Below are 27182 nucleotides of genomic sequence, written 5' to 3'. Positions count from 1 at the left end.
AGAGTTTTGTAATGCATGAACCCAATTCGAATAAATCAAACTACTTGAAACTGAACAGACTAAATAGTTAAGCACAATTTAAACCATTTTAATGTGGGATCGAATCAGATGGTCAATTCATCTCACTTCTTGGATGGTTCAATTCATAACAGTTTCGCAGTCATTGATAAAAAGAATTGGACTATTAACACCATGGCTCATCTAATTGAAATCAATTAGTTCAATTGTAACCTCGCGTCCATGAATTTATTCTAATAAATTTTAATATGTAAATTAAAACTTGAAATCTTGTGTAGGAGGCTATTGCCATGCATCTTAATGTCTCGCACCACTATGTAATGGATATGCCTTAATCTTAGCTTCATAGAGAAAGAGAGAAAAGCAAGAGTAATGCAATCAAATATTATAAACAAGAACAACCTAAATTAGATTGGAGGACTATATCCATTTTCATAGCATATCAGCTTGGATCCGCTATGGTCTATGGTTGGAAGGGTAGTCATGTTCTAAATCATAGGTCATTAAAGGGCTATATATCAGCTCTCAATTGAGCGGTCTCATTCATGCTTTGAAAGAAAGCAGAAAGGATCACTATTTTGCAAAACATAGATAATGACCCATTTATCATTGTCCGCTCCGGACAACCTGTGATTTAATAAAAGCCTCAAGTTCAACCCCTAATGGGAAGACTTTTGATGCAGAAGGTCAAGTAAGACGGAGGATGGATCTTTCGCACGAAAGAAGGATTCACCTTCCTTCGTGCTAATCCACCATTAGATCTTGCAATAGGCACCCTGAGATCTATGTAGAAAGAAGTTTGGGATGCTTTGGGATCTGTGCAAGCATCAATTCAATAGCCGATGACGTCAATGAAGATCATCATTTTTTCGTGCGAAAGATATAACCCGAACTTGGTCAAGCAATCAATTTTATCTTGCTTTTCTTTTCATTCTTAGATTTAACCCTCCGAGGCTCCCAAGGAGCTTCATCAACTTTTTGGACCCAACTTTTGGATGGATAGGGTTTCTTCGTCATTGTGTATACCGAGGCAATGGTTCTTGTGAAGCTGGATAGAGAGTTGTATTTTTCTCATGAACCTTCTAGCCTTTCAACATCTACTGTATAGATCTCAAAACGTTCTCAACTCTATCATTCATATATCTGCATAGATTTTAAAGCAATCAATGGATGGTGCAACAATGGATTCATATGAAGAATGATTAATCTTTTTTTTTTGTGCCAAAGATACAACCCAGTTCCTATGAAGCCAGCACGCAGAGCTTCTCACTTTTACCTGGCAATGCATAGGACGGCAAAGAACATAAATCGTCTTTACTCGATTACGTCTGTTTTTTTTTTTTCCTCAGAAAGGAGACTCCGGTTGGAGGGGACCCCAGAAAAAGTCGGCAACGGAGTACCGACTTTAGTGCCCGTTCGAGGGAGTACGCCGCTTTCAGAATTAGCCGTCAGATTAGCCCCGAACATCTTCTCTTCCGTTTATGAGGCCCATATTTTTTTTTGTGGGGGGCACAGAATTAATAAAGCCCATTTTTATTCCCCGTCCCAACCTATAAAACCGAAAAGGAGATAGCGCCGTCGGCGCACACCCGAAAGAAAGAAAGGCGGCCGCGCCCAAACAAACACACCCCCTCTATCCTCACGAAGCCCTCGTCTCTCTGTCTTCTTCCCTCTCCGATTACTCTCGAGTTAGATCTTGATCTCCTCCTCGAACCCCACCATGCATCGGCTCATTTGTTGCGGAGAAATTAGGGCTGGAGCTCGGCGATTGGCCTCGAATTGCTTCTCTCCTTCCTCTAGCTTTACGTATGTTCTTTTTCCGGATCGCTTCGAATCTTGAAACAATAACTGGGTCTCGGATGTTCTTGAAGAAGTTAGGGTTTATGATCGTTAAATATATGGAAGTAATTCGACTCAGATTTATGCATCTACGCCGCATTTTCTTGGAACTTAGCGTGCCTAGGTATAGGCTCAACTTTCGGAGGTTTTCGGAACAGAAGCTTGAAGAGCTGCTTTTAAGCGATTAATATCGTGAATTTTTGACTTTTCTTTTATTGATGTAGTTACAGCGAGCATTAGGTAAATCGGTATTTTTTGTGTGCAAATCGTCTTTTTTTTGTGTGCGTGTGCTTGTGCGCTCGCGTTTGTGTGTGCGTGTGTGATTCTTGTTTCTAGCTGTTGTTCGTTATTTGGATTGTTTGGAATGTGGAAACGACACTAGGGTTTTGGATGTTCTTGAAAACTATCGGGTTTTAGGATCTTTAAGTTTTTGCTATACATGCAATTGCTTCGATTCAGATTGATGCCTCTATATGTTGTAATTTCTTGCACCCATTGTGCCTATATTTGGTTTGAACCTTCGATGGTTTTAGGCATAGAAACTTGTAGAGTGGCTTTGAATCGATTCCTTTTTTAATCTTTTACTTTTCTTGAAATCGGGCAGAATTAGATAAGTTGGTAATGGTTCTATCTGTTCTTCCTAATTGGATGAGTCACTTCTCGGTATAACTCATTATCATTTTTGAACCAGTTAAACATTATTGTGTTCTGGATGTTCCTGCAGAACTTTTTGGGCTACCGATAGTCATTCTTTTTTAATGCTTTGACGCCTATGCTTCTGTGCTGTAGTTTTAAATAGTACCATGGCTAGGTTTAGTTTGTTTGGAGGCTTTTGTTCAAATCAATTCTCTTTGTGAACCTTCTAATTTCTTGGAATTTGTTGGAATCAGTTGGTTTGAAATGATTGATTTCTGGTTTTATGCTAAATATTGAATATGATCCACAGGTTCTTGATTTCTTTATGTTTCTCAAATTCATTATATTGCAATGTATTCCTTTTTCCTTTTTCGCCATCTGCTGTGATATGTAAGTTACTGGCTTGCAATCATTCTATGGTCAAACAATCAATAATCATGGTTTCCAATAGTTATCATTGTATATTATTGACTTAGAGTTTTTAAGGATGAATTCTAGCTATGTGTTTTGATTTTGTTGATTGTGCCACACAAACAAATTTAATTAGTTAAAAGGTTTACAGCATTAGCACTTGCTTTTCTTTCCTGTATTTGTAAATGTGGGATTGTTTTGAACCAAATAAATAATGATAATTATTTGCTTCTGTCCTTATATTTACATGATGCCAAGGTATCCAGGAAGTGTGTGATAACTGATTTGTTCTGCAAAACCTCAAGTCTTCTCAGAAGATTTACTGAAAGATGATTGGTTTATATTTGATCTTATTGAATTTGAATCAAAAAGATGATTTAATTGGCTGGGATCAAAAATTGGCTTTCAGAAAGTGGTTCGTGTCACTGATAGCTAGTAATTCCGTTCCATATATTTTTTTTTTTGGTGAAAACGGCATTTTAAATTACTCTAACGTGAGTACATCCAGCCAAGTCATAAGAAAGTAAAGAGTACAAGGGAGTGGAAATGTCTGCTGCAGACGTCTAAAGAAACTCCCCAGAATGCCAAGCTATAAAGGAGGTAGCCCAGTCTGCAGCCCTGTTTGCCTCTCGGAACACATGTACAATTTGAAAATCGCATATCTCCTGAACCAACCTTCTGATATCCCGGATGAGTGGGTGACCGTCCCTATACCTGTTCACGCCCCGAATCCAATCAAGCACCATGGAAGAATCCCCCTTAAGATGCACTTGCTCAGCACGAAGAACCTACCTCGCATAAGATAACCCCTCCCAGGCCGTCCGAAGCTCCGCCCCAACAACCGTGAGGCCTGGCGTGCGACGTCCACTTGCTGCGACCAACCTGCCCAGATAGTCTCTGATCACAAAAACCTCCATATAGTTTATTGGTACATGATATGGATACCATAAGTTCAATTTTGAACCTAATGATGCAATTTCTTCTTATTTGGCAATTATTTTGTAACCTTCTATTTAACTTATAGTATTGTTTTTTATAGTTGGCATATTTGATGAATGTCTCTTCTGCTTGTACACAAGTCTATCGGCTGTAATGCATGTTTGTATGCGCTAAATAAAGATTTAATTATTTATATGATTGTTTCATGTAAATTTAATACTTCTTAATTTCATGAATCTAGGAGTTTTGTATTTGTGCATTGTTTCTAACGCCGTTACAATCTCAATGTTCAGTAGATCCTTACACTCACCACCTTTTGCTACAATTGCTGTGGAAGAAATTTCAGGCTCTCATCCTGCAGAAGTACATAATTTGGGTACATTTCACTTCAGATGTCTGATTGCACACATTGTTCTGCATCTGTAAATGCTTGTGGTATTTGTTTTCCATGTATGCCATATGCACATATGTGAACCTTGTAGAAAACCAGATCTGTCTAGTTAATGGAAAGCGTGTATTTAATCATGCAACCTAATCTGTTCAAGCAAGGGCTTGTTATAATCATTATATCATGATGATTAGATGACTGGATTTTATAGATTAGCATCTTATAATATATTTTTTCGTAAAACATTGTCTGTATAAATCTTGAAGGGTTCTGAGGTTTCTAGCTTCTTTTAATGGATTATATTTTCTGTCAACATCATCAAGTTCTTCTCACATGAATACATTTATTAGCTTAAAGAGTACATAAATTGAGTGGTTAGAATTATTTACTTGAACTGCTCTTAGAAAATGGACTGCTAAAAGAAGATATAAATGGAGAAGTTCCTATTCTATAAAATGCATGTGGTCATGCTTTTAGTTAGAGTATAGCAAGAATAATTGCTTCACTAGCAAGGACAAGCAATGATTTTTTCATTAATATGAGATGGCATGCAGAGATTTTTATTCAAATTGAGTATTTTAAAGCTTAAATTCTACTTTTAGTGACTCAAAATGATAGGGAAGAGGCATGTTGGTTTATTGTTATGCTTTACTTGAGAAAAGAACATAAGATTGTAATGGGATGGGGAAGGCTTGTTTGTTTATTGTTATGTCATCATCATATGAGGAAGAACAGACAAACTGTAATGTGGTGTTTTGTATTATAGGAGTCTGCAAATATTTTTCTTCTGATTTGGACTTTCACTTAATCATGTACCCTGATCATAATAACCTCATATTTTGTTCTTGCGCACAGAAAGCTATAGACTTACTGGCTTGTAAAGGCCATTATGATGTTAAATATAGATTAATAATACTATAGTTACAGAGGGAAAGTTATGCCGTATTAGTACTTGAGCCAGAGCCATATCATGATACTCTCTAGCTAGTAGGAAGATAAATAAAAAAATTATTGCATAACGGGCTCTCTTCTTCCATGTATTAAAGAGATGATTGATGGGGGTAAACACTCACTTATCTCTGTGCTATCTAACATTTTGTATGTTCTTAGAACGGAATTCTGTGGTTAGATTCATTTGCATTGTACAATTGCCTGCTTAAAACTGCTGCCCGAGAATGATGTACCAAAAGCATGTGATGATGTCTGCATTCAGTTCAGGGTGATTGGAAGGCATCAGCGAATTCGAATTGGGTGCCCGATCCACTAAATGGTGAACCATTCATTAAAGTTGCCAATGTGCAGGAAGCTGAAATTAAGGCATGTTACTTCTATGGTTCCACATTATGTTTTCTTCTCTGACCATATCAAGATAATTCAATTGCAGAGTTTGTTTTCTTACTTGATCTCCATGAATGAAAATCGGCATCATTTTTGAAGTTCCAGTTATGTATTCCCATTTGTAGTCCTCTTTGTTGATGTTAGTATTGTTCTTTGTGTTTATGATCTTAAACCTTTGAAATTTAATGGTTTCACTTGCTTTTTGCAGCCATTTGTGGAGAGCTTATCTAAGTGTCCGAAATATGGGCTTCATAACCCACTTAGAGGTCAAGAAAGGTCTGTATCTCAGTTATTAAACATATATATATATATATATATATATATATATATATATATATATATATATATATATATATATATATATATATGGTTTTTAGAGAATACATGTATATACACATATATAATTGAAGAATTTTTTGGATACATCTTTTTCAGATACTACCTTAGAAAATTTTGTTTTTACTTTTTGCCTATCCTTTGTGAGAGCTCCCAATAAGAATGATCTATTTGTGCCGTGGTCCTTTATGTCCTTTGTCTTTGGGTAACCCAGTATTCCTTTTGTAATGTTTGTAAAGATTAATCAGTTAATTCTGTCTTTCCGTTCTCCTATTCAATGCAAATCCTTCATAGACAGTAATATAAAATTTTCTTCTTCTTTTCCTTCATGCGATTGAATTAGATTTTTTTTGTTTATTAATGAGGCATGGTATTTTTTCATTGAAATGACCTTATGTTAATTTTTTAATATTAATTTTAAAAATTTATGTTAACAGTGATCCAGTTTTTATTGTCATTTGAGAAATCTGATTTCCGGTTTTGATTGTTCTTTTTATATAGTTTCTACGACTTTGTCATTCCTTTTCTGAACATTTTGTTTTTGTAGCATAAGGTCTTCAAAGGCTTTGTTATAGTCACCTCCAAGTACAAAAATCTTTAGCATCTGTTAATTGGTGTTTTGCAGTTTTCATTGTCTGTGGTAGGCGCTCACATATCCTCATCAATCTCTGCTCGTTCCTAACACCTTAGCATGTTTGTCATCTCTGCTGATATACCACCTATCTTACTTTCTGTCTTCTCTGGCAGTGAGACATGCTCATAGATACTCCCCCCCCCCTTCTCTCTCTCTCTTTCAATGTACGGTGCATAAACTGTTCTGGAATAGAGAGATGGGGAAAAGATTGTCTGTTTGTTTTACTTGAATACTATGGCCTTATTTTCTTAGGCTTACTAGATACAGTTTTCAATCTGAATGAAACCATATTTTGCAGATATCTTCTGTTGGGTGATGTGTCTACAAAAGCTGCTCATATGCTGGCTCAGCCAGAGGTAATGTCTTTTCCAAATAGAAAAATGCCTCCTTTCCATTATATTAGATTCAAAAGGCAGTAAAACTTCTGGATCTTCATCTGCATGTTTGAACAGATAACATGCTTTAGAGTCAAGCACAGTTTGTTTATTTACATAAACTATAGCTTTTGATTCTTGGGCATGATATTAGGTTGCGGACTTCTTTGCAAGGCTTATTCAAAGAGTTTCCCCTAAGAGTTACAAACAAGCTCTTGGTGAAGTCCATATTACCCAAAAGTTTTTGGAGAATTTCTCTGGAGATCAGGTATAAACTGACATAGAAATGTTCGGTTGCTTTCCTTATGCCTGAAAAGATCTCTTAACTCTATTACTTTAGCAGAACAAATGCATGTTCTTGATGGAATCATTTATTCATGCTATATTTTCTGATGGTCAACTTCAGGATCTATTTCCTATACACTTCAACTCTTTTTGGTTTCTACAAATGCTAGAGAAAGAAAGTTAGAAAGAGGGGAATCCTCTTGTCCAATTGTCAACAGTGATAAGAAAATTCATGGATGAAAAAGAAAAGGATAAAAAAGTAGCAAAGTTCTTTCCAAGATGCACAGGACCAGGCTATGTCATAACTCTGCAATTTCATCAGTTCTGTGGAAAAGAGAACAATGTTAGTTTTAGTCTTTATATGTAAGGCAGAGGAAAATGGTCAGAAAATAATGGGAAATATAAGCTTTCTCTATTCTGTTATTTTTTCTTGGTTAAGCATGATACCTTCAATGTATCATCCTTTCTCATGTGTCGTTCACTATGTGCGTAGCATTGAGGTTGATCCTGATAATTCTTTTCATTACTTTACTATCTTTTCTTTTTCTTTTTTTTTTTCCTTTTCTGGTAGTGAACTCTGTCTTGTGTTTTGTGGTTTTGCATCTTGTATATGTTCTTTGTCAATAATAACTTCTGTTTTATCAAGTAAAGTTCAGTTGGTACTTATTTTCACCAATCATTTGATTCATTTTCCACCTTTGATCTGGCAGGTCCGCTTTCTAGCTCGGTCATTTGCAGTACCTGGCAACCATCTTGGGCAACAAAGTTACGGTTATCGCTGGCCATATGGTCCTGTAAGGCTTCTATTCAACACATGCTATTAACTATTTTCGGATTTTATGAATGCCTTCCATACCAATATGGACCTTTAAAAGTTCAGAGCTGTGTGCAGTATGGTAGCAAATTCATATCTTTTTTTTTGGATAGGTTGTGTTAAGCTATTAATTACCGATTTGTGCTTTTGGAAAATTTATATTGTTTTGTGCTCTGTGATGCTTGTGTTATCACCCATATTTTCATGGACTCTCTTCTGGGCCCCTATATGTACTATAAGAAGTTCATATTGACGTAGCAAAATACCTGCTTATGTGCACTTGCTGATGCACCTGTTACTGATTCTGTTTGTTTATACATGATAAATAAGTTTCTGTTTACTTAATTGCATTTATACTGTTAAAAACCAAAACATTCTAGAATTCATGGTTGCCAATCTGAACAGGTTGCAATAATCGCTCCATTCAATTATCCTTTGGAGATTCCCCTATTGCAACTGATGGGTGCACTATATATGGGCAATAAACCAACTCTGAAAGTTGATAGCAAGGTATGCAAGTGGAATTTATTGTATTGGAGCTTATCGATTTCATCTTAGAAATTTTGCAAATTGTTTACTAGGAAATGGCAATCAAGCTCTTGGCAGCAGAAAGCTAAACTTTATATGCAAACTAAAGGATGTTGATAGTGATTGCAGACAAAGATAGTGTCTCATATGTCTAGGATTTTGGGCTCATGCCTCTTATGTTTTCTGATAGATCTTCTTGAAGTGTATCATGGAAAGGAGGCCTTTGCATGTGTTCAAACCATTTGGCATTTTTGCCTGTCATTTATATCCTCTGATATTTGTATTGGCTGTTCAAAGACATGTTTTCTCCTTTTTTTTGAAGTAGGTAATACCACCAAATGCTTGATTGATTGATGAATTCTTGGTCTTTGTACGCACGCATGTAGGTGAGAGACACCACCATGCTGTATTCTATACTATATTTTTTTGGTACTGCATATTTTATTTTTAGTAGAAGAAGCAGACGATTGGGCCACAAGATACATGAAGCAGGCACAGTCACCACCTCAGCTCCATTGGCCAAGCTCCTGGCAGAGGGAGGCCCATAGACCGCACACCCAGCCTATCAAGGTTATGCATAGAATCCAGTCACAAAAGCACAAAGCTGAATACTTTCCATATAAAAAGAGATTAGAAGGTGGGGGCATCCCCATCTTTTCTGATATTGCATCACTAGCACTAGAGAGAGATCAGAACTTTGGCCTCCAAAGCTTGACTTTGAACACTTTCCTGGCCACATGACAGCCAATGAATCAACTGGAACATGCCTCTGCACCACCTCAAGCAAAAGTCTGGAGCATCGAAGCAGTTCAGGTGATGGATGGCCTGGGGTGGGACTACAGATGTTTTTCCTGTCCAAAGATAAATGGATCCAGGTGACAGAAAATCTCAGTGGTTCTCTATAGAAAGAGAAACTTTAGGAGAGAGGAACAGGAGAAAAATTAAGTTTCATACTTAGCTGTAGTTGTAGTATTTGTGCTATGTAAAGAATTGAATGGGTCTTCTACACAACGAAAAGTAATCTGCGGTGTATAGCAAGTGCTTTCCTTTAGATCTAGCGCTGATCTAATTAATTTAAAAGTTGGTAATTCAAAGGAATAGAGAACAAGTACCAAAACTTTGGCCTATGGCTTCCCATCTGATCATCAGGTAAGCAAATCAAGAAACTTGGAAACATGTTGCATGCTTTTTTGTACCATTTGAAGAAATTAGAAAGCTTTTTCCATACTTATGCACAACCTTTATTTCAGCATAGAATCTCTAGGCAGAACTTTTTGAGTTCATTAGATACATAAGTTCTATCACAATTTATCAATATCCTATAGTATTTCTGACTTCACATTTGTTCTAATAAAACAATTTTTCCCTTTCAAATTCCTTTACATCATTGTCTATTATAATTAATTCTATTGAGTTAGAAGTTGTTGCTGACACGTAAAGGTGTTGTTACTGTAAATAGCAAACAAATTTTGTAAGTTATATGGCTCATCACCAATCCTAATCTAAATAATGTAAATTAATTTTTCTAGATCAAGTCCTTATATAAGCAATCATCATTACTTTCAAGTCTTCTTTGACAGTGTAACCTTCTATTTTCATGATGTCTTGCGACCAGTGTGCATTGACTAAATGAATCTGTTCGATGCACATTGAGCCAAGGGAGATGGTCGACATTCATGCAGTTTTCCCTAATTTTTGTTTTCGAAGTGAGGGTCACCTGAAGCTTTCATGCACCTGCCATTATATTTCTATGAATGCTGTATCCTTAAAAGAGCAAGTCAGCTCAGTGGTATTTTATTTGATACTATGTACGATAATGCTGTTAGTGGTCTCTTTTAGTTGGAAACCTTATCCTTCATAGAACCTCTCATGCTATCCAAATTTGCCAATATATATGCATTGGATCACATTATGGGTTCTTTCTCTATTTAGTTCTAGAGTTTGTAGACATAATAAAAGATAAATTCGTGATAGATTTTTTGTCACTAGATGTTTAGGAAGCTTTCCTACTATTGTGCTTTTGCTTTAGCATTTTTATGTTACAAAATCTATTTGTGTTTATCTGTTTTTTTGTTTCTGTCCGTTAAAACTCATCTTGTTGTCCACTTGCTTTCTTTTTCTTATTTTACATAAACAATTAGTAATCAGTTATGGCTGCAATAGGTAAGTATCGTGATGGAACAGATGCTTCGATTGCTTCATTATTGTGAGCTGCCTAAGGAGGATGTTGACTTCATCAACTCTGATGGTGTTACAATGAACAAGTTCTTATTAGAGGTTTGGTTTGCTCAAAAGCACCGTACATATTGATTTTACAGATGTTGCAAAAGATAGTTATACATTTGAAGTTACACTTACAGTTTCTCAAGATTTCACTGCATCCTTTGCAAAATTTCTTATAGATATTTGATATCAAGGTGTCAAATGGTGGGCCAGTAGCAACACCTGGCTTAGGTCGACAGAGTGTCTATTATAATAAAATGGTACCATTATAATTTTTCAGTTTTGGGCCAGTAGCAACACCTGGCTTAGGTCGATAGAGTGTCTATTCTAATAAAATGGTACCATTATAATTTTTCAGTTTTGGGCCAGCGTTGCAGTTGTGCTGGCACCACCCACTCGCAGCAGCATTTGAAACCATTTTCATGCTTTATTATATAATTACCACAAATTTACAGTTCCTTAGGTTTTTCCATTTTATTTTAATTTATTAGCATTCTGAATGATAGACATGATTGCAAGGTCCGTTTGGCTTACAAACTTGTGCCTCAATGATAGACATGATTGCAAGGTTCGTTGAACCGGTACCGGGGCCATACAGGTCAGTGGTCGGTTCAGTATCGTACCGACATACAGTATGCAATGGTACCGGTTCCTAACCCGCACACCATTTTTTAAATATTTTTTAAGTTTGAATTAATAATAATCAATTTTTTTAATTTTTTAAAGATTTTAAGTATAATTTGATGTTTTTTGGTCCTAAATGATGCCTCTCGATGTTTTAGAGTAATACAAAATAAGTGTAATTTCTATTTCTACAATGTTCTGCGTGCTAGAAGAAGAAACATAAAATATGCTAAAAGCAATTGGTGAGATACAAAATATAAAATAATACAATCAATTATATATATTTAAAGTACAATATACATACAACTATCTAAAATCTTGTCGAATGGCGATATTTCTCGTACGTATCCGGATCATTAGCATAATCAAGAGGCACATCATCCCATCTCTCTAACCAAGCAACATTATAGTCCTGTACGCTCATCCCATAAGGAATGCACTTTAGGTTATAACTAATCTTGGATCTCTCACTGAAGCTCTGGCTTTGAGAAATATCTTCTGGTTGATAATATGGCCGTGGAGGGGCCATCCGAATATGCTGACAGCTTTCTGGCCTTCAGATCCATGATCACCAAAACTGTCATTGTTGCTCTTCCTAATCTTTAAATCTGAGTGAACTAACTCTTCCTCCACACTTTCCATCGGGGCTGCAATTGCCTTTTCTTTTTTTTTATTGCGCTGAGCAGCTGCCTGTTTTTTCTTCGTGCCCCTTTCTATCTGGCTATGCTGGGAGGATGGATATCGCCCTCCTAACTGAGTCGATCCGGTAGCAAGGTGGCCTTGTCTAAGCAATTCTTGACCATATCTCTAGGAGGATGTCTTACAAGGAGTCATGTGATGACCAGCTCCCTAGTGATCCCATGTAGGGTGGCAATTTATGACCCGATTCGTCAATCCGATCCGCGAATGCTCTTTTAACCAGGTTTGGGTTTGACATAAATAGATTTAGGTCATACATGGGTCAATTTATCTAAACCTGTTTATTAAATTGGTTGGGTTTAGGTCTAAACTTTTGACCCATTTAATCTATTTTGATCCGTTTAATAATTGGGGGTCGGATTATGACTTAAGCCGTTTAATCTGTTTAACTTATTTGAAACCTGTTTAACCTATTTTTGACCTTATTAATCTGACTCGCTTAACATGTTTAGTTTGTTTAAATCCATTTAACCCGTTAAAAACCTCTCTAACCCATTTAACCTGACTTGACATATTTAATAAATAAGTTATATGGGTTGGGTCGGATTCAGATTTAAAATTTTGACCTGTTTCATAAACAGGTCGGGTTTGGGTTGATGAATTTTTGATCCAACTTGCATCCAACTCAATCCGTATCTGACCCGACCGGACTTGATTGCCATCCCTACCCTTGTGGCTATGGTTGATCAACTGGAAGGGTGTGGAATGTTGGGATCTACCCATTGCCCTATATCTATCCTAGTCTCATTGGCTACGAAATTGGCCAGTCGTGGAAGCGATCCTATCTCATCAAGCTTTGGCTCCTGCTACTGGCCCATAAGCCATCCGATCATAGGAAAGCATTGTGGATCGGATCTGTATACTTCAGCTCCACTTCTTTCTGAATGTACTTTAACTTCAATATCAGATTATAGTGAACATATACAAGGTCGTTGAGGTGCTTCTGTGTCAGACGATTCTCCTACTTGCCATGGAGGAGGGCGAAGGTAGACCAGTACACGAGCAATCTAATTTTCAATATTCTTGGTTATTTGCTAGATGCAAGTTTCTAACAGTCTAGTAATCCTACTGCCACTCAATAATTTCGATGTACTTCTGGGCATGCGTCGAAGTTGCCTCTTTGATCTGATTCTTTTTTCTCTCCATCATATGATACAAGCCCATTTGGGGTTACCTCTCATCCACGGTTTGAAGCATTTCGTACAATGGCTTAATAGCCTTCGTTATTTTCTCGGCCCGCTACCAGAATGTCTGCCTCGTTACCAAGTCCTCCATAATGCTTTTCTCAGTGCCAGCCCTCGCAAATTTGCTTTCCTACCACTCGACATTGACAAACATCTGATGCAGACCTGCTTTTCTCTCAAGGAGGCTATCAAGTGCAATATAGTTAGTAACAAACTATCACACCTGGTCCAAAGATCTCTCTTACTGCATATCTCCTCATCAGTGATAAGATTCATATGGTTATAAATATATGTGGTGATGGTTTGGACTGTCTTCATTGTCTGCCGCATCCTACAAATTTTTACAATATCCATCAACATGTGGTCGATACAATGTGCAACACATAAAATGTGAAAATATGTGGCCGCCGCCACATCAAGATCTTCCCTGTACGTGGCCTTGTGCACCTGATCGGAAGCATCAACTGACTTTTGAAAAAAAGTTTTGGTATCACAATATATCAAGAAGTTGATGTTGTCTAGTAGGATTGGTCCAACCATCACACATCACCATCCGTCCATATGTGAGCCAGTTTCTATGGTATGAGGCAATTCACTTCTCTAGCTCATCCTTATTGTTGTTAGTAAGCTTAGGCACAACCAATATATATTCGAACCCCCTTTACTTGCAAGAGTGCATCTTGGATCTGTCAATTATGTTATGGTCGGAGTCCCACTCACGGCGACCTGGTCGACTTGGGACCACAGATATCCTTCGATTCTGCAGGATCTACACCGGGACCGACAGCTTGTGTAAAGAAAATGACAGACCTATAGTGTGTTGTCTGCCGTATTCGCGAGGATGGGGTTAAAGTAGAACTAGGATCCAATAGCTCGGCCACATAATTCTTCTTATCTTTTTTAGCATGGTGTCAATTCTCTGCTGTTTCGAATCCTTGCTGGAAAAAGCATGTGGATCTAAATTATGGATGGTGGGTCTTGGTGGAATCTCTCTGGAGGACTTCTTTCTGGCCTAAGGAGGTCCTTCTAAACTCTAGATTTACTCTACTGGTCGCAGACCAAAGCCCGACTTGTAGTGTGAGGGCTCAAATCGAACTCTATGCTTGGCCACCTCATCCTGCTACCACAGATCATCCAGACTTGCTTGAATGACATCCTGGATCCGTGCCTCATTATCTGGAGTAGACGTCTCCTCTAACTTTCTAGAGATATGAAGGTGGCTCTGCCGCTTAGCAGTCCATCTCCGTCTTCTTCTTGGCAACCATCTTCTTTGCTGCTATAAAATCAATGAAGTGCTTCTTCATCAGTTGTCGGACCACTTGTGGGCATTTTCATCACATAAACACGTTGGGATAACCATCAGTCAAGTGTTGTTTCAACTTGGTTACCCCTTATCCCTTGAATTTTGTGTTGCACCAGTTGTACCTCTAGTAGTGCGGACCCGAAAGCATTTGCTTATTATGATTCTAACCAATATCATGCTCTGGGTTCTTTTTCCTCGATGGTCCATTCCTTTAGGTTTATCAAGCACATCAGTTTATTAATTATTTAAAAATAATAAAATTTCGTTACGATGAAAAAATATGTTTTCTACTTTAGAAAATACTTCTGACTTATTTAATATATAGCACTATTTTCTCATATTTTTTGGGTTAATTATATATTTTTAATAATTTTAAATTTAAAAATATGTTTAAATATCATAAATTTAGAAAAAATATATTTTTTACTTCGGAAAATACTTCTGAATTTTGTAATGCATAGTACTAATTTTTTATATTCTTTATATTAATTATATATTTTTAATTATTTTTAAATAAAAAATAATTCTTAAATATAAATATTTAAAAAAATTAATTTGAGCTCAGATTTATGTAGAATTCTACCATGGATGCTACATATATTTTTTAAGCCTGTAGGCATGCATCAAAGGCTATCTATTTTTCAATTTTTTTTTTTAGATTTAGGCTTAGGCTACTATAAGCATGATCGGGTCAAAACCTAAATAAATGGACACCAATTTAGATCGAAACTAGCTTGCATGCCCTTAAATAGGCTTCTAATTTTATAATTATTTTTTGGATTTTATTTTTTTATTTGTAATCCAAAAATATATTTTGAATTTAAATATATATAACAAAAATTAAGGATTTTAGTGGGATTGTGTAGATCATCCATAGATCTACAATATATCATGAAATCATGCCAAAATTGAAAATTTTTGCATGACCTCTTATTTTAAAATTTTTGCGATATTTTTCAGGATTAAAAAAGGAGAAATTAAAGTAAGAGAGGAAAATGTACCTTGTTTTGGGTTGAATCCTTCTTGAATCGTTGAAATCAGCGCATTTTTGGTTGGGGGGATTTGAGAAAACGGTGAAGGAAGGCTTGGAAAGTACCTTTCCATCACTTAACAAGGGGGGAGGACCGGTTTGAACTAGGGCCAACAGGCGGTTCGCACCGGTTTCGTTTCAAACCTTTTGGTTCGGAGCGGTTCGGGGGTGGGCTCTGATTTTCATAGCCGAACCGACCCGGTTCTGTATCGGTTCGACTCGGTGCAGCCTGAACAGGATGGTTCAACGGACCATGCATTATTGTCTATGTGATTATCAACTTAGCAATATTAGACTGTATTATTCTCATTTTATAGTTCAACTCTGAGGGACTCCACATGTTTCTTTGTTACATGATTATCAAAAATTTTAAAATTTCGATTTATTGATTGAATAATTTGCTTATATTCATCTTGCTTTAGTGGAAACCCGACATGTTTCTCTGATTTGGTTAAACAGGTGAAGCCAAAAATGACTCTTTTTACTGGGAGCTCCCGAGTGGCAGAAAAATTAGCTGCTGACTTAAAAGGGCGTATTAGATTGGAAGATGCTGGTTTTGATTGGAAGATCCTTGGTCCAGATGTACAAAAGGTTCGTTCAAATGATCATCTAGTCCACCCTCGTGTAATCTCTAAGTTTCCATTTGTTCACTTTACACTGACCAGGTTATATATCTCAACTTCTTTGACAGGTTGATTATGTTGCATGGGTATGCGATCAGGATGCCTATGCTTGTAGCGGTCAAAAATGCTCTGCTCAGTCAATCTTATTCATGCATGAGGTATCCTCTGTCATTTTAAAATTCTATATATGCTTCAGAAGTACAATAAAGAGATAATCTGATATACATAGCATGAAAGCTGTCAATATTTAATCTAAGCTATCAGAATTTATAGGGTAATGTGTTGAGAGGTGAAACTCTCAGTTCAGATTGATATTTTATTCTCTTTTTCCAACAAATGATGGGGAATCTCTATCCAAAGTATAGGGTGTTTGCAGTGAACTGGAAACTTCTTAGCTATACCATGTTTATTTTTTTAGTTCTCTAGAAGAAGAGGGGTTTAAAACAAAGGATTTTTCTAGCATCAAATGTGTGGGTTTGACATATATATATTTATGCATGCATGTAAAAATCTGCATATGTATACTTTATGTATGTTGATTTGCTTTTCTTAAACAATAAGAGGTAGGACCATGTTGCTATAATTGTATCTCATGTTAAATTTTTCCATAACCTGATATCCAGTTGGAATGGGATAAAATTAATTCACTGTATGAACTAATATTCTGGTACATCAGTGATAAACTTTTGCTGCTGTTGTGCAGAACTGGGTTTCAAGTGAACTAATTCCTAAAATGCAATCTCTTGCTGAGAGAAGGAAGCTGGAAGATTTAACGATTGGCCCTGTTCTTACTGTAAGTGTATTACTTTCAGTGCCAGCTTACAAACTAGTGTTTCTGCACTTAAATTATGTAATAGTAACAATTCTCTAGTATGTAAAGTACAAAAAGTTGCACCCAGGTTGGAGATCAGTTACTTATTTTTAACATCAACTTGGAGTTCAGCCATTAATCTCATGTGCGCCAAAAAAAAACTTTAAATTCCTATGTATATAACTTTTCCTTGAAGAAAAGGACAAAGCATTAAAATTTTATAAAGATATTATTTGATAAGACCCTGATTAATATAGACTAGGAAGGGGATAATATCTGAAGTCATTTTGGAAATATTCTTTCGAAGCCAGAAAATTAATGGGATCTTGTCCTGTATGTTATGTCCATGTGAGAAGCTGTAGGATTTTTTGGAAAAAAGTAATTTTAAAATAACACAGGAATCTTACAATAAAGTCACAGAGTCCTGCACCAACAACTTGTCCTCCATAAAGTACTGCCTTTTAGTGAACGGCGCAATGGGTGTTTTAGATGCCATCTGTGTAAATCTTTTGTGTGAGATTTATGTTTACCCTAGCATTGCTCTCATAGAAAATGTCAAATTCTATAGAAAACAAAGATTTTATGATGCCAGAAATGATGGAGGATTAAGCAAAAGAGGGGGCTGAGATAGAGATAGAGGAGAAGCTAGTAGGATAAGGGAGATAACAAGTGGAATCCATCACTACATTCAAAAAGAACAGCACAAAAAATCCAATTATTTACTATCATTCATTCTCTATTGCATGACTTTATATCAATAATGTGATTCTTCATATCTCTTAATTAATACATCACAACATACTAAAAGACAAACAATAATTACTTTCATAAATTCTCGGACACATGCATGAACCATCATTAATAAGCTTGTAAACACTAAGAAACGCATTCCATATTTATGAACACATGATTAAAATATAATAACTACTAGCTATTCATTGCTCCTATAACTAACACTTCCCCTGCGTGGAACTCACCCTTGAGTTATTTTATCTTTTAGGCGTGGTCCCAAATTGTGTAGTTAGGAATCCACACAAATTTGCTTTGACTGCTTGATGCGATCAATCTCATTATCTTAAGTCGAATCCTCTTCCCGTGATGCATAAAGTAAAGTATTTGCTCGCACATCATGTTTTCTTGGTTTATCATAAAGCCATGGATGTCCAATCAGGATATGTGTGGTTGTCATATGTTCTATGTCATGTAAACTCAATCACGAAAAGTTCTTCTAATGGAAAAGTTGACAAAGCGTTTCTTGGTGATCATGACCTTCTCTTCAATATTGAGACTAGCTAGATGAAATGGCCAAGATCTAGGCTGGGGCTTCAATGAGTGCTTGAACCAACTCGTTGGACAATATTAAAAATGCTCTCATTATTGATGACAAGATCTTAAAGCTGCCCACCACACTTAGCATAAGAGACAAAATGCTTTTGCACCTTCAGTCATGAAAACTATGGGATGGTGATAGATAAAGTGGTCTCTTCTTCATCTCCATATATAATTCATACATCATTATCTTGAGGGGTGTTTGAATCTTCCGGCAGATCTTCAATGGAGTCTTTGCTTAAATTTACAAGTCTTTTTGGGACATGATGATGCTATGTAGCTGAACTCCTTGTATTTGAAACATGTATTAGCAGATGTCCCTTTGCTATCATCAAAATCAGTCTCATAAGTGTGATATGCTGAAGAAGATGATAATGGACATCAAGCATACATTTCTTTAACAATTTTCCTTATGATATGCTTCATGAATGAAATGATATGCTTCATGAACTATTCAAATATAACATGTCATCATGTCACGCTCGGTTTGACAACAGAGGCCGGCTTGATATCAAGCACAAAAGATTTCTCATGGTTCCATTGTTCCAGTTGGAGCAATCAAATTTCTCAGTGTAGGAGTCAACTGATTCATTTTCCTGTTGAACAAGACAGAGCTTTATATGAAGAGATTAAGGATAACATATAATAAAGAATAAGGCTTGAAGTGGTTGCTTCTTATCCCGCCATGTAGAAATGTCTCCTCTTTCAGATCATTTATTTAGCCCGTTTTGACTTTTTGAACTGAGCCGTTTGGCTAAAGAAAGTTGAATATTATGCCCATCAGTTGATGCCAAAAATGTTCAAGGCAAGGTTGGAGGAGATGCAAAAGTTTATAAGGATATGTAAAAGTTTATAAGGAGGGTTGGGAGAATGGGATGTTACCACATTATGAGGTTGCCAAGGAGAATTCCTAAAAGGGAGGTGCAAAAGCTCGAGGAAGAGGATTGGGAGGATGGGATGTTACCACATTATGAGGTTGCCAAGGAGAATTCCTAACTTCATCAGTATGCTTGAGTGGCCCCTTGCCCTAAGCTAATCTCCTGGCTGTGGGGAATAAACAACATTGGAGGATGATGGTTGCCTGTTTGTAGAAGTTTTAGTAGTTATGAGTTCAAATAGCATCACTTTATCTGAAGTGATGATCAAATTTGTTTGCTTGTTCTTTATTTGATTGGTTACTTCTTTGAAACCTTCATCTACCCTTCTTTCTACCCTAGAAAAACACTCTTCATGTTGATGAATTAGCTCCTTGTGATTTTGAAGAAGTTTGTAGCGTTCTTTGTTGTTAAACATTATTTGTTCGTAAGTGATCAAACTGATGCTTTGATACTGACATCGAAAATGATAGAAGGTTAAGCCAAAAATGAGGAAGAGATCGAGATAGAGGAGAGGGAGATAATAAGTATATTCAAGGCAAATAGAATAATACTCAAATCCAATTCTTCACTATCATTCATTCTCTACCTCATGACTTTATATAGATAACACGTGATTCTTCATATCCCTTAATAAATACATCGCAACATTCTAAAAGACAAACAAAAATTACTGCTGCCCAAGGTGGCAACCCAATAGGGGGGGGTGAATTGGGTTTTCTAAATTTTATGATCTTAAATTTTATTTATAAACGGATATGCAATTTGGCTTATGTGAAGTGTATAAGTGCAGTGGAGACAAAATTAGTTAAGCTCTAGTTAAGCACAATTAAATCACTTTTAGAAATTAAGCTAGAGCAACTACACAATATAATAAAGAGAGTAAGCAAGAGGCACAAAATGAACACAATACAAACACAAGCATGCATAGTGGTTCGATGCACCCCAAAGCACCTACGTCCACTCCCCAAGCGTCTCCTTGGGAATTCACTATAACCCCTCGGATTACAGTTGGATTGTTTTGCCGGGTTCACAATCCAAAAACCCTTACAATTGATTTTGCGGGATCACCAATTAACCTTACGATGGTTTTATGGTCTCACCAACAAACCTATACCGTTGGTTTTACGGGCTCACCAACAACCTTACAAAGAAAAATAAATGAATGAAAGTATAAAGCTCCTTAATGAGCAAATAAAACAAATATGCACTAAGGAGAAGAAAAGAAAAATGTTATCTCTTTGAGGGCGCTTTTCTTTTCTTCGCTGATATTGCTTCACTCTTATAAAGAAGAATAAATGAATCAAAGAATAAAGCTCCTTAATGAGCAAATAAAACAAACATGCACTAAGGAGAAGAAAATAAAAATGTTATCTCTTTGAGGGCGCTTTTCTTTTCTTCGCTGATATTGCTTCACTCTTCAATGGATTGGTTGAGCTCTTGAAGGCACTTAAATTCTGCTCAAAACACTTCTTTTGGGTTTGAACTTGAAGCAATAAATTTAACTCTCTTGGTTTTTCATTTTCTCTTGAATGCACACTTAGATCCTCACCAAGATGTCTTCCTTTGATGAATAGTGGCTCTTAAATACTTCTCCAACCACCAAAGATGACTTTCTAGCCGTTGGAATGGAGAAACTATCCGTTTATATCCGTTGGGAGCTAAAAAAGTACTTCCGCAAAACTAGCCGTTATACTGTCAGTCGTGCTGCGGTCGATCCGAGCAAATCTAGGGTCGACCCGAGTTACTGTTCACAGGCTGGGGTCGGCTCAAGCTTTTATGGGGTCGGCTCCAGCTGCAGTGGGGTCGACTCAAGCTTTTCTGGGGTCGGCCCTCTCAGAAAATTCAGAGACTTATTTTCTTGACGTTTCAAGCTGGGGTCGACTCAACTTTTTCTAGGGTCGGCTCAACCTGGGGTCGTCTCCAAGTTTCTTGGGGTCGGCCCTCTCAGTGAATTCCAGAAGGCTGTTTTTCTGATGTGTGAAGCTGGGGTCGGCTCCAAGTTTCTTGAGGTCGGCTCGAGTGGGGTCGGCCTGAGTATTGTGCCTATTTTTCTGGGGTCGACCCAAGCCCTGTGCCAAGCATGCCAAAGTGTGCCATATGTATCAGATTGTGCCAGGGTTGACTCTAATTCTTCTGGGGTCATCTCTAACTCTGATTTTCTGCATCTTAATGTTAGATTTGCACATTAAACATATAAAAGAAGTAACAACATTGCAAATCATTTGTTTCTCCTTAGGATGCTTGGCACATTAAAGTTTAAGCTCATTAAGCATGTAAATGACAGAATTAAGCTTCAATCAAAAGAACTTGACTCTAAGGTATATTAAACTCTAAATTAGTTCTTTTCTCAAGTTCTTCCAATATAATTTGTTTTTAGATGTGTTCTTGAAAGTTCTTTTAAATGTATCAAGCAAAGCGTATCAAGGATGTATCAAATCTTTCTTCCTTATTCACTTATGTACTAGATCAATTGAATTGAAAGCATTAGTATTCTCATTTGACCTCAATGGCTTTGAAAACATCAAAATCACACTAGGATCTTCAATCACTTTAATAAATTCTAGGAGAGACATGCATAAAGTATAAATGATTAGCCTAGAAACACTAAGAGACACATTTCATATTTATGAATACATAATTAAAGCATAACGACCTCTAGCGATAAATACATTTTGACATTCTGATGATAGAATTTCATAATTCTGTTATTCCAGTATATTGAAATGTAGTTCTGGACTTTCTGCTAATAGATATGCTTTTCTAGTTCTTGTTGATGGCTTGATACCCCTACTCTTCAAGCAATTAAATGATCTTATCAGTTAATAAAATGGTTTAGCTAAATGTGATTGTCTATGTGAAGAAGTGCTAATAAATTATTTAGATAGGATACTGTTGGACACCTTGATTGACTCTATCTGTTGATGATGGTACATTTGTTTGGCACTGGTCATATACCTCCCAGTAGACACCCATAATTCATGCTCATATAAAGCTAAAATATTAGTGCAGATAGATGATATTTACACTAGAAATAATTTGGAACTATGCAAAGTTTATAGTTTGGTTAGTTTAAGTCATTGTAATTTTTGTCATATTAAGTTAAACCTATAGCTTCTTTGATAGGTGGCTTTTTATGTTACATGGTTTTAGTCCGTGGTTGGTGGTCATGCCACTTTCAATACAACTTTTGAGGAATAACTGTTTTACTGCATCTTTCACTGTGTTTCTATCCAACATTACCTAATGCATTGGTAATAGCCTAAGTTTAGCCCTTCTGTATAGTAATTTAAAAAACATTGGCAGGCATGGTAAGAAATTTCATGTTATAAATAACATATTCTGTTCTATCTTTGTCATACTGTATTCATTTGTCAATTACATCTCAGTCTGCTGATATATTTCTCTTATGATCTAGGAAATAGAACACCTGCAAGAGCAACCTTATTATATAGGTGTAATAGTTTTTATTTTATTTTATTGCTACACCTTAACTTGGACATAGCACAAAAAATGGAGGCTGTGTCCCTGTTCCGCTACCCTCCAGGCTCCACCATTTCAACCTTGAAATAGATGGAACAAGTAAAATCGCCACCCGTTTTATGTGTTTTTCTTTTAAACGCTATGCTAAACAATGGGGCATACACATCACTCTAGTTTATCAGTATCAACTAGTCCTACTATACCCATGGATCTAAGCTTGACCACTCTTACGCACAACATCACAGTTTTCACATGTGCCCATTTTCTAATCTTTACTCATGAAAATGTATCTTTAACACTATAGCCCTTATACTTCTCCTTGACAGTGACAGTCAGCATTATATGTCAAGAAAGAAAATTTGCTGCAACTGAAAACTCTATCGAATTTTATGTTAGAGTTCATGATCGTTTTGTTTAATTTTGGGAATAGTTTTTCGTGTGTGCATGGTGCCCCAAACTGATAATGCATATTCCATGACTGTTGAATTGAACATGATCTTCCCAAAGCTGTACAGTTCGTCCAAGTGATGAATTTCAAAGTACCCTTCTTTTTTTTTTTGCCACAGGTTACAACAGAGAGCATGCTGGAACACATTGACAAGTTGCTTGGTATTCCAGGATCAAAACTACTTTTTGGTGGTGAAGCCTTGGAGAATCATTCTATTCCAAAAATATATGGTGCTTTAAAACCGACAGCCCTATTTATTCCCTTAACAGAAATGCTTAAGAGCAACAATTTTGATCTTGTCACAAAAGAAATTTTCGGCCCATTCCAGGTACTAATATAAAGCTATGGAAGTCTACGCTTGTTGTTAAGTAAAGTTATTTTCTTATTTGTAAATTACAATATTTAGATATCCACATCAATCATCCACATTCAAAAGTAATTTTCGGTCCATTCCAGGTGCTAATATAAAGCTATGGAAGTCTACGCTTGTTTTTTAAGTAAAGTTATTTTCTTATTTGTATATTACAATATCTAGATATCCACATCAATCATCCACATTCATCATGCTATCTAACTTTTCAGAGGCAAGATCCTAGCAAGTAGCTTTGACATCAGTAATTTTTGCGCATTGAATACGCATAAGCAGTATATATGTGGAAGAATTTTGAAATTCTCATCCAAGATGTTTGTTGTAGTAATCAATATTTTGGAATCGGTACCTAGTAGGCTTCTGACAGAATCTACATGATGTAAGACAGCTAATTTTTTAAGTTCCAAGATATTCTATTCGTGAGTGAAAGATATATCTAGAGGAAGAAAAGGACCAGGAAGTTGTTTCGCTGCTGCTGTAAACGATTGGTGATTATTGGAATTGGGAAAAAATTGTTTCCTGTGGTACTCTTTCAATCTGGTTTTATTGATAATAAGATGCACTGTATGAATATTCTGGAACTTCGTATGTGAAAAGATATGCATGATTTGGTTACCAGTATAATTTGAAAATAATGCATGGTGTCATAGTTTTCTTTTTTCTTCCCTGCTCTTTGCTGCCTTCCAATGGAATTTGTTTGCTCGTATGTGGGCACAGATTGTTACAGATTACAAACAGGATCAGCTCATGATGGTGTTGGATGCTTGTGAGAGGATGCATTCACATTTGACAGCTGCGGTGGTTTCAAATGATCCATTATTCTTGCAGGCAAGATTTACGACAACCTAAATATTAGCTTTCAGGGAACTAGACACATTGATGCCTTTAACTGTGTGAAAGTTCTCAGAGGTCTCTGGTCACCCTCTTCTGATATTCTGGAATTTTATGTATGTGAACTAATCTGAAATTCATAGAATCTAAAGAAATTATCTAATTACCTTCTAACTGTTGGGCTTTTAGTTTGTATTTTGATCCCTTATTACTGAAGAAGAACAAGAAATATTTATCAGTTTCTTGATTTTTTTTGAAGAAATCTAAAACGTTAATTGGGAAATGTTCCCCTCAAAAAAAAAAGGAGACAATAAAGCTTTCAATTGTAGCTGCACATTAGATTTGCAATATCCGTTGCAAAATTTTTTGACTGACTAATAGTATTCATTCTATTCAAAATCTGATCATAACTAAGAAGCCTCATCCCACCAATGTGGTAATGTTTGGATACTCTTTACCAGCACTTTGTATAAGTTCTTCTAGGAGTTCGTCCTCTAAAACTTGCATTTGACTTAGTTCTGGTCTTTTCAATGCCCATCAGCACATGATCTCGTTTTGCTGAAGTCTGTTCTTCCCTACTCTTTTCTATTGTCAAGTTATTTCTTGAGAAAATTGAAAACATGTACAACATCAGGTAAATATTTGTTGTAAAAGGAATGTGTTACGGTGTTAGTTGAGAATTGTTTCAGAACAAAATAGCTGGGCTCAGTACATGGGTCTCAAATCATGACATAAATTGAGCTGCAACGTTTCAGCTCTTGTTAAAGATTTATCCATGATAATAGACCAGTTGCATGAGAAAAGAAGTCCACGCCTTTTTCCTCCATAACTATTAAATCACTTAATGAGTTTTGATGGTTGACCATTATTTTTGTTAAAAAATTGCTAAACTTCTCTTTGCAGGAAGTTCTTGGGAAGTCTGTTAATGGAACTACATATGCTGGAATTAGGGCGAGGACAACAGGGGCTCCACAGAACCACTGGTTAGTAAAACACCTTATGAACTTATGTTTGATTTACCTACCTTTCATGAAGCATGAAGAGTGAACTGCAAATGATTCACAGGTTTGGACCAGCTGGTGATCCTAGGTGTGCAGGAATTGGAACTCCGGAAGCTATTAAACTTGTTTGGTCTTGCCATAGGGAAATTATATATGATATTGGGCCCTTGCCGCAGCATTGGGAAATTCCATCAGCTACATAAATTAATGAGATCAAGGTCACCGTGTGTGTGTGAGAGAGAGAAAGGGGGGGGGGGGGGGGGTGAGAATCTTTGATCTTTGTGGTAAAAGAATAAAAAGGCCTTTTTACAAGGTTTCACCGAGTATAAATTAACATGCAAAGCAATTTCTGTCTATGGAATTGAAGAAAATGTAGTGATGGTCTGAAGTGCAAATATTTACCTATTTCTGTGTACAATGTTCATTAGAGCAATAGTGCATATTAATTAGTATTCCTTGATGGAGTCATTGGTCACTTAACCTGTACCATAATACACCTCATATGATGCATGTGGTGTATACGAACAACATACCTGACAGAGCTTCGCCCAGGTATTTTGGAGTTTGAATTCCACAGAACAGATTATATATGGTTGGTTGAACCAACGACCTCCACAGAGAAGCAATGTAGGAACTACTTGGTCGAACTCTTGTCGGTTGTGTACCTCATTTTTTTTTTTTGCACGTCTTTCTGGATCGTTTTATTCTCTGAAGCTAATAATATCAAGGCCTCATTATGTTCATGAATGCGCTTGGCAGACTGTTTTTATAATAAAGGATGCATAGCAGGTCCAACTCATTAAAACTATGCAAATGGGAGGGCTAAACTTATTCACGTTCATGGGGAACCGCCTGTCAAACCAACATTTACAATGTCCTAGTTTATCCGAGATTTCCAATCAAATAAAATTTCAGATTTATTATTGGAATAACATAGTAAAGTAGATTGCAGATGAATGGTACTAGATCATGAAACTTCTACAATCATGTACATTCCCAGCCTTATCTTTTTTCCCCCTGCCTCTTTACTTCCATAGGCCTCTCTCTCTCTCTCTCTCTCTCTCTCTCTCTCTTTAAGTGAATCGGCCACTCACACCGCTTTGGCATGAGCATAGCTAGCTACATCACTAGCAAAAAGACTACGCAAAGCAGAAGAAAAAGTCTGCTGGGTTTATAGAAAATCTCCAGAATGATGAGCAACAAATGAGATGATCCAATCAGTAGCTCGGTTCATCATCCGAAAAATAAGCCCGACCTGGATAACATGGCTCTCCCGCATCATTCATCGTGTCACTGAGAAGCGAATGTTCTATCTCCTCCCACCCCTCCTCTCGTAATAGCTCAATCAACGCAGTTGAGTCTCCTTCCAGGATGATGCAACCAGTCACTAGTACATGCCTCACGAAAGAAAGTTTCTTCTATACTGCCCTGAGCTCTACCCTAAATGTTGAAGCCTCGAGGGGCCTTTCTCTTCGGGTTAGGGTTTATTCCACTTAGCACTGCCGGAGTAGAAAACCTATGGGCAAGGTTTATGGGTTGTGAAACGTGTGATCATCAGATCTATAAGATATAGTACGCGGATTAAATGTTTTTTTTCTCCTAACAGGCTTTAATGTCTTTTTTTTGTGCTAACTGGAATTAATGTCTTCAAATCTATGGATGTTCTCTGCCCACGGAAAAAAAAACTGCAGATATTGTACTCGCTTAATGTCCTGCAATTCAAGCATGTTCACGTTCATTGCATCAAAAAAAAAAAGGGCATATTCACGTGCATTAACTCGCTGTGGATCAAGATGCACCGTACTACA

At 36.6% G+C, this 27182-nt stretch overlaps 1 protein-coding gene across 3 annotated transcripts; it reads left to right on the top strand.

Annotated features, from left to right (window-relative positions):
* Positions 1 to 1590: 1590 nt before the first annotated feature.
* LOC103696003 (delta-1-pyrroline-5-carboxylate dehydrogenase 12A1, mitochondrial) lies at positions 1591 to 25834 on the top strand. Of its 3 annotated transcripts, none has more exons than XM_039121561.1 (16): positions 1591 to 1824; positions 4137 to 4219; positions 5445 to 5548; positions 5778 to 5845; positions 6838 to 6895; positions 7068 to 7181; positions 7909 to 7992; positions 8418 to 8522; positions 10704 to 10817; positions 16063 to 16194; positions 16295 to 16384; positions 16930 to 17019; positions 23291 to 23500; positions 24260 to 24370; positions 25277 to 25356; positions 25439 to 25834. In XM_039121561.1, the coding sequence occupies exons 1-16, from the start codon at positions 1739 to 1741 to the stop codon at positions 25575 to 25577; spliced, it is 1668 nt and encodes a 555-aa protein (XP_038977489.1). In that variant the 5' UTR covers positions 1591 to 1738; the 3' UTR covers positions 25578 to 25834. The 3 variants fall into 3 exon arrangements, with proteins under 3 accessions (XP_038977489.1, XP_038977490.1, XP_038977491.1); XM_039121562.1 differs by having other exon boundaries at positions 4140 to 4219; positions 25439 to 25637; XM_039121563.1 differs by lacking the exons at positions 1591 to 1824; positions 4137 to 4219; positions 5445 to 5548 and adding an exon at positions 5581 to 5673 and having other exon boundaries at positions 25439 to 25637.
* The last annotated feature ends 1348 nt before the right edge of the window (positions 25835 to 27182 follow it).

Source organism: Phoenix dactylifera, unplaced genomic scaffold (assembly GCF_009389715.1).
Source record: "Phoenix dactylifera cultivar Barhee BC4 unplaced genomic scaffold, palm_55x_up_171113_PBpolish2nd_filt_p 001141F, whole genome shotgun sequence".
Taxonomy (NCBI): Eukaryota; Viridiplantae; Streptophyta; class Magnoliopsida; order Arecales; family Arecaceae; genus Phoenix; species Phoenix dactylifera.
The sequence above is the reverse complement of the archived record's forward strand: the minus strand, read 5'-3'. Positions and strand labels throughout refer to the sequence as shown.

Coding starts and splice junctions, on each gene's coding strand:
- LOC103696003 (XM_039121561.1), top strand. CDS start 1,739: ATGCATCGGCTCATTTGTTGCGGAGAAATTAGGGCTGGAGCTCGGCGA. Junction 5,846..6,837: donor CCACTTAGAGGTCAAGAAAG/GTCTGTATCTCA, acceptor CATATTTTGCAG/ATATCTTCTGTTGGGTGATG. Junction 16,385..16,929: donor CAATCTTATTCATGCATGAG/GTATCCTCTGTC, acceptor GCTGTTGTGCAG/AACTGGGTTTCAAGTGAACT.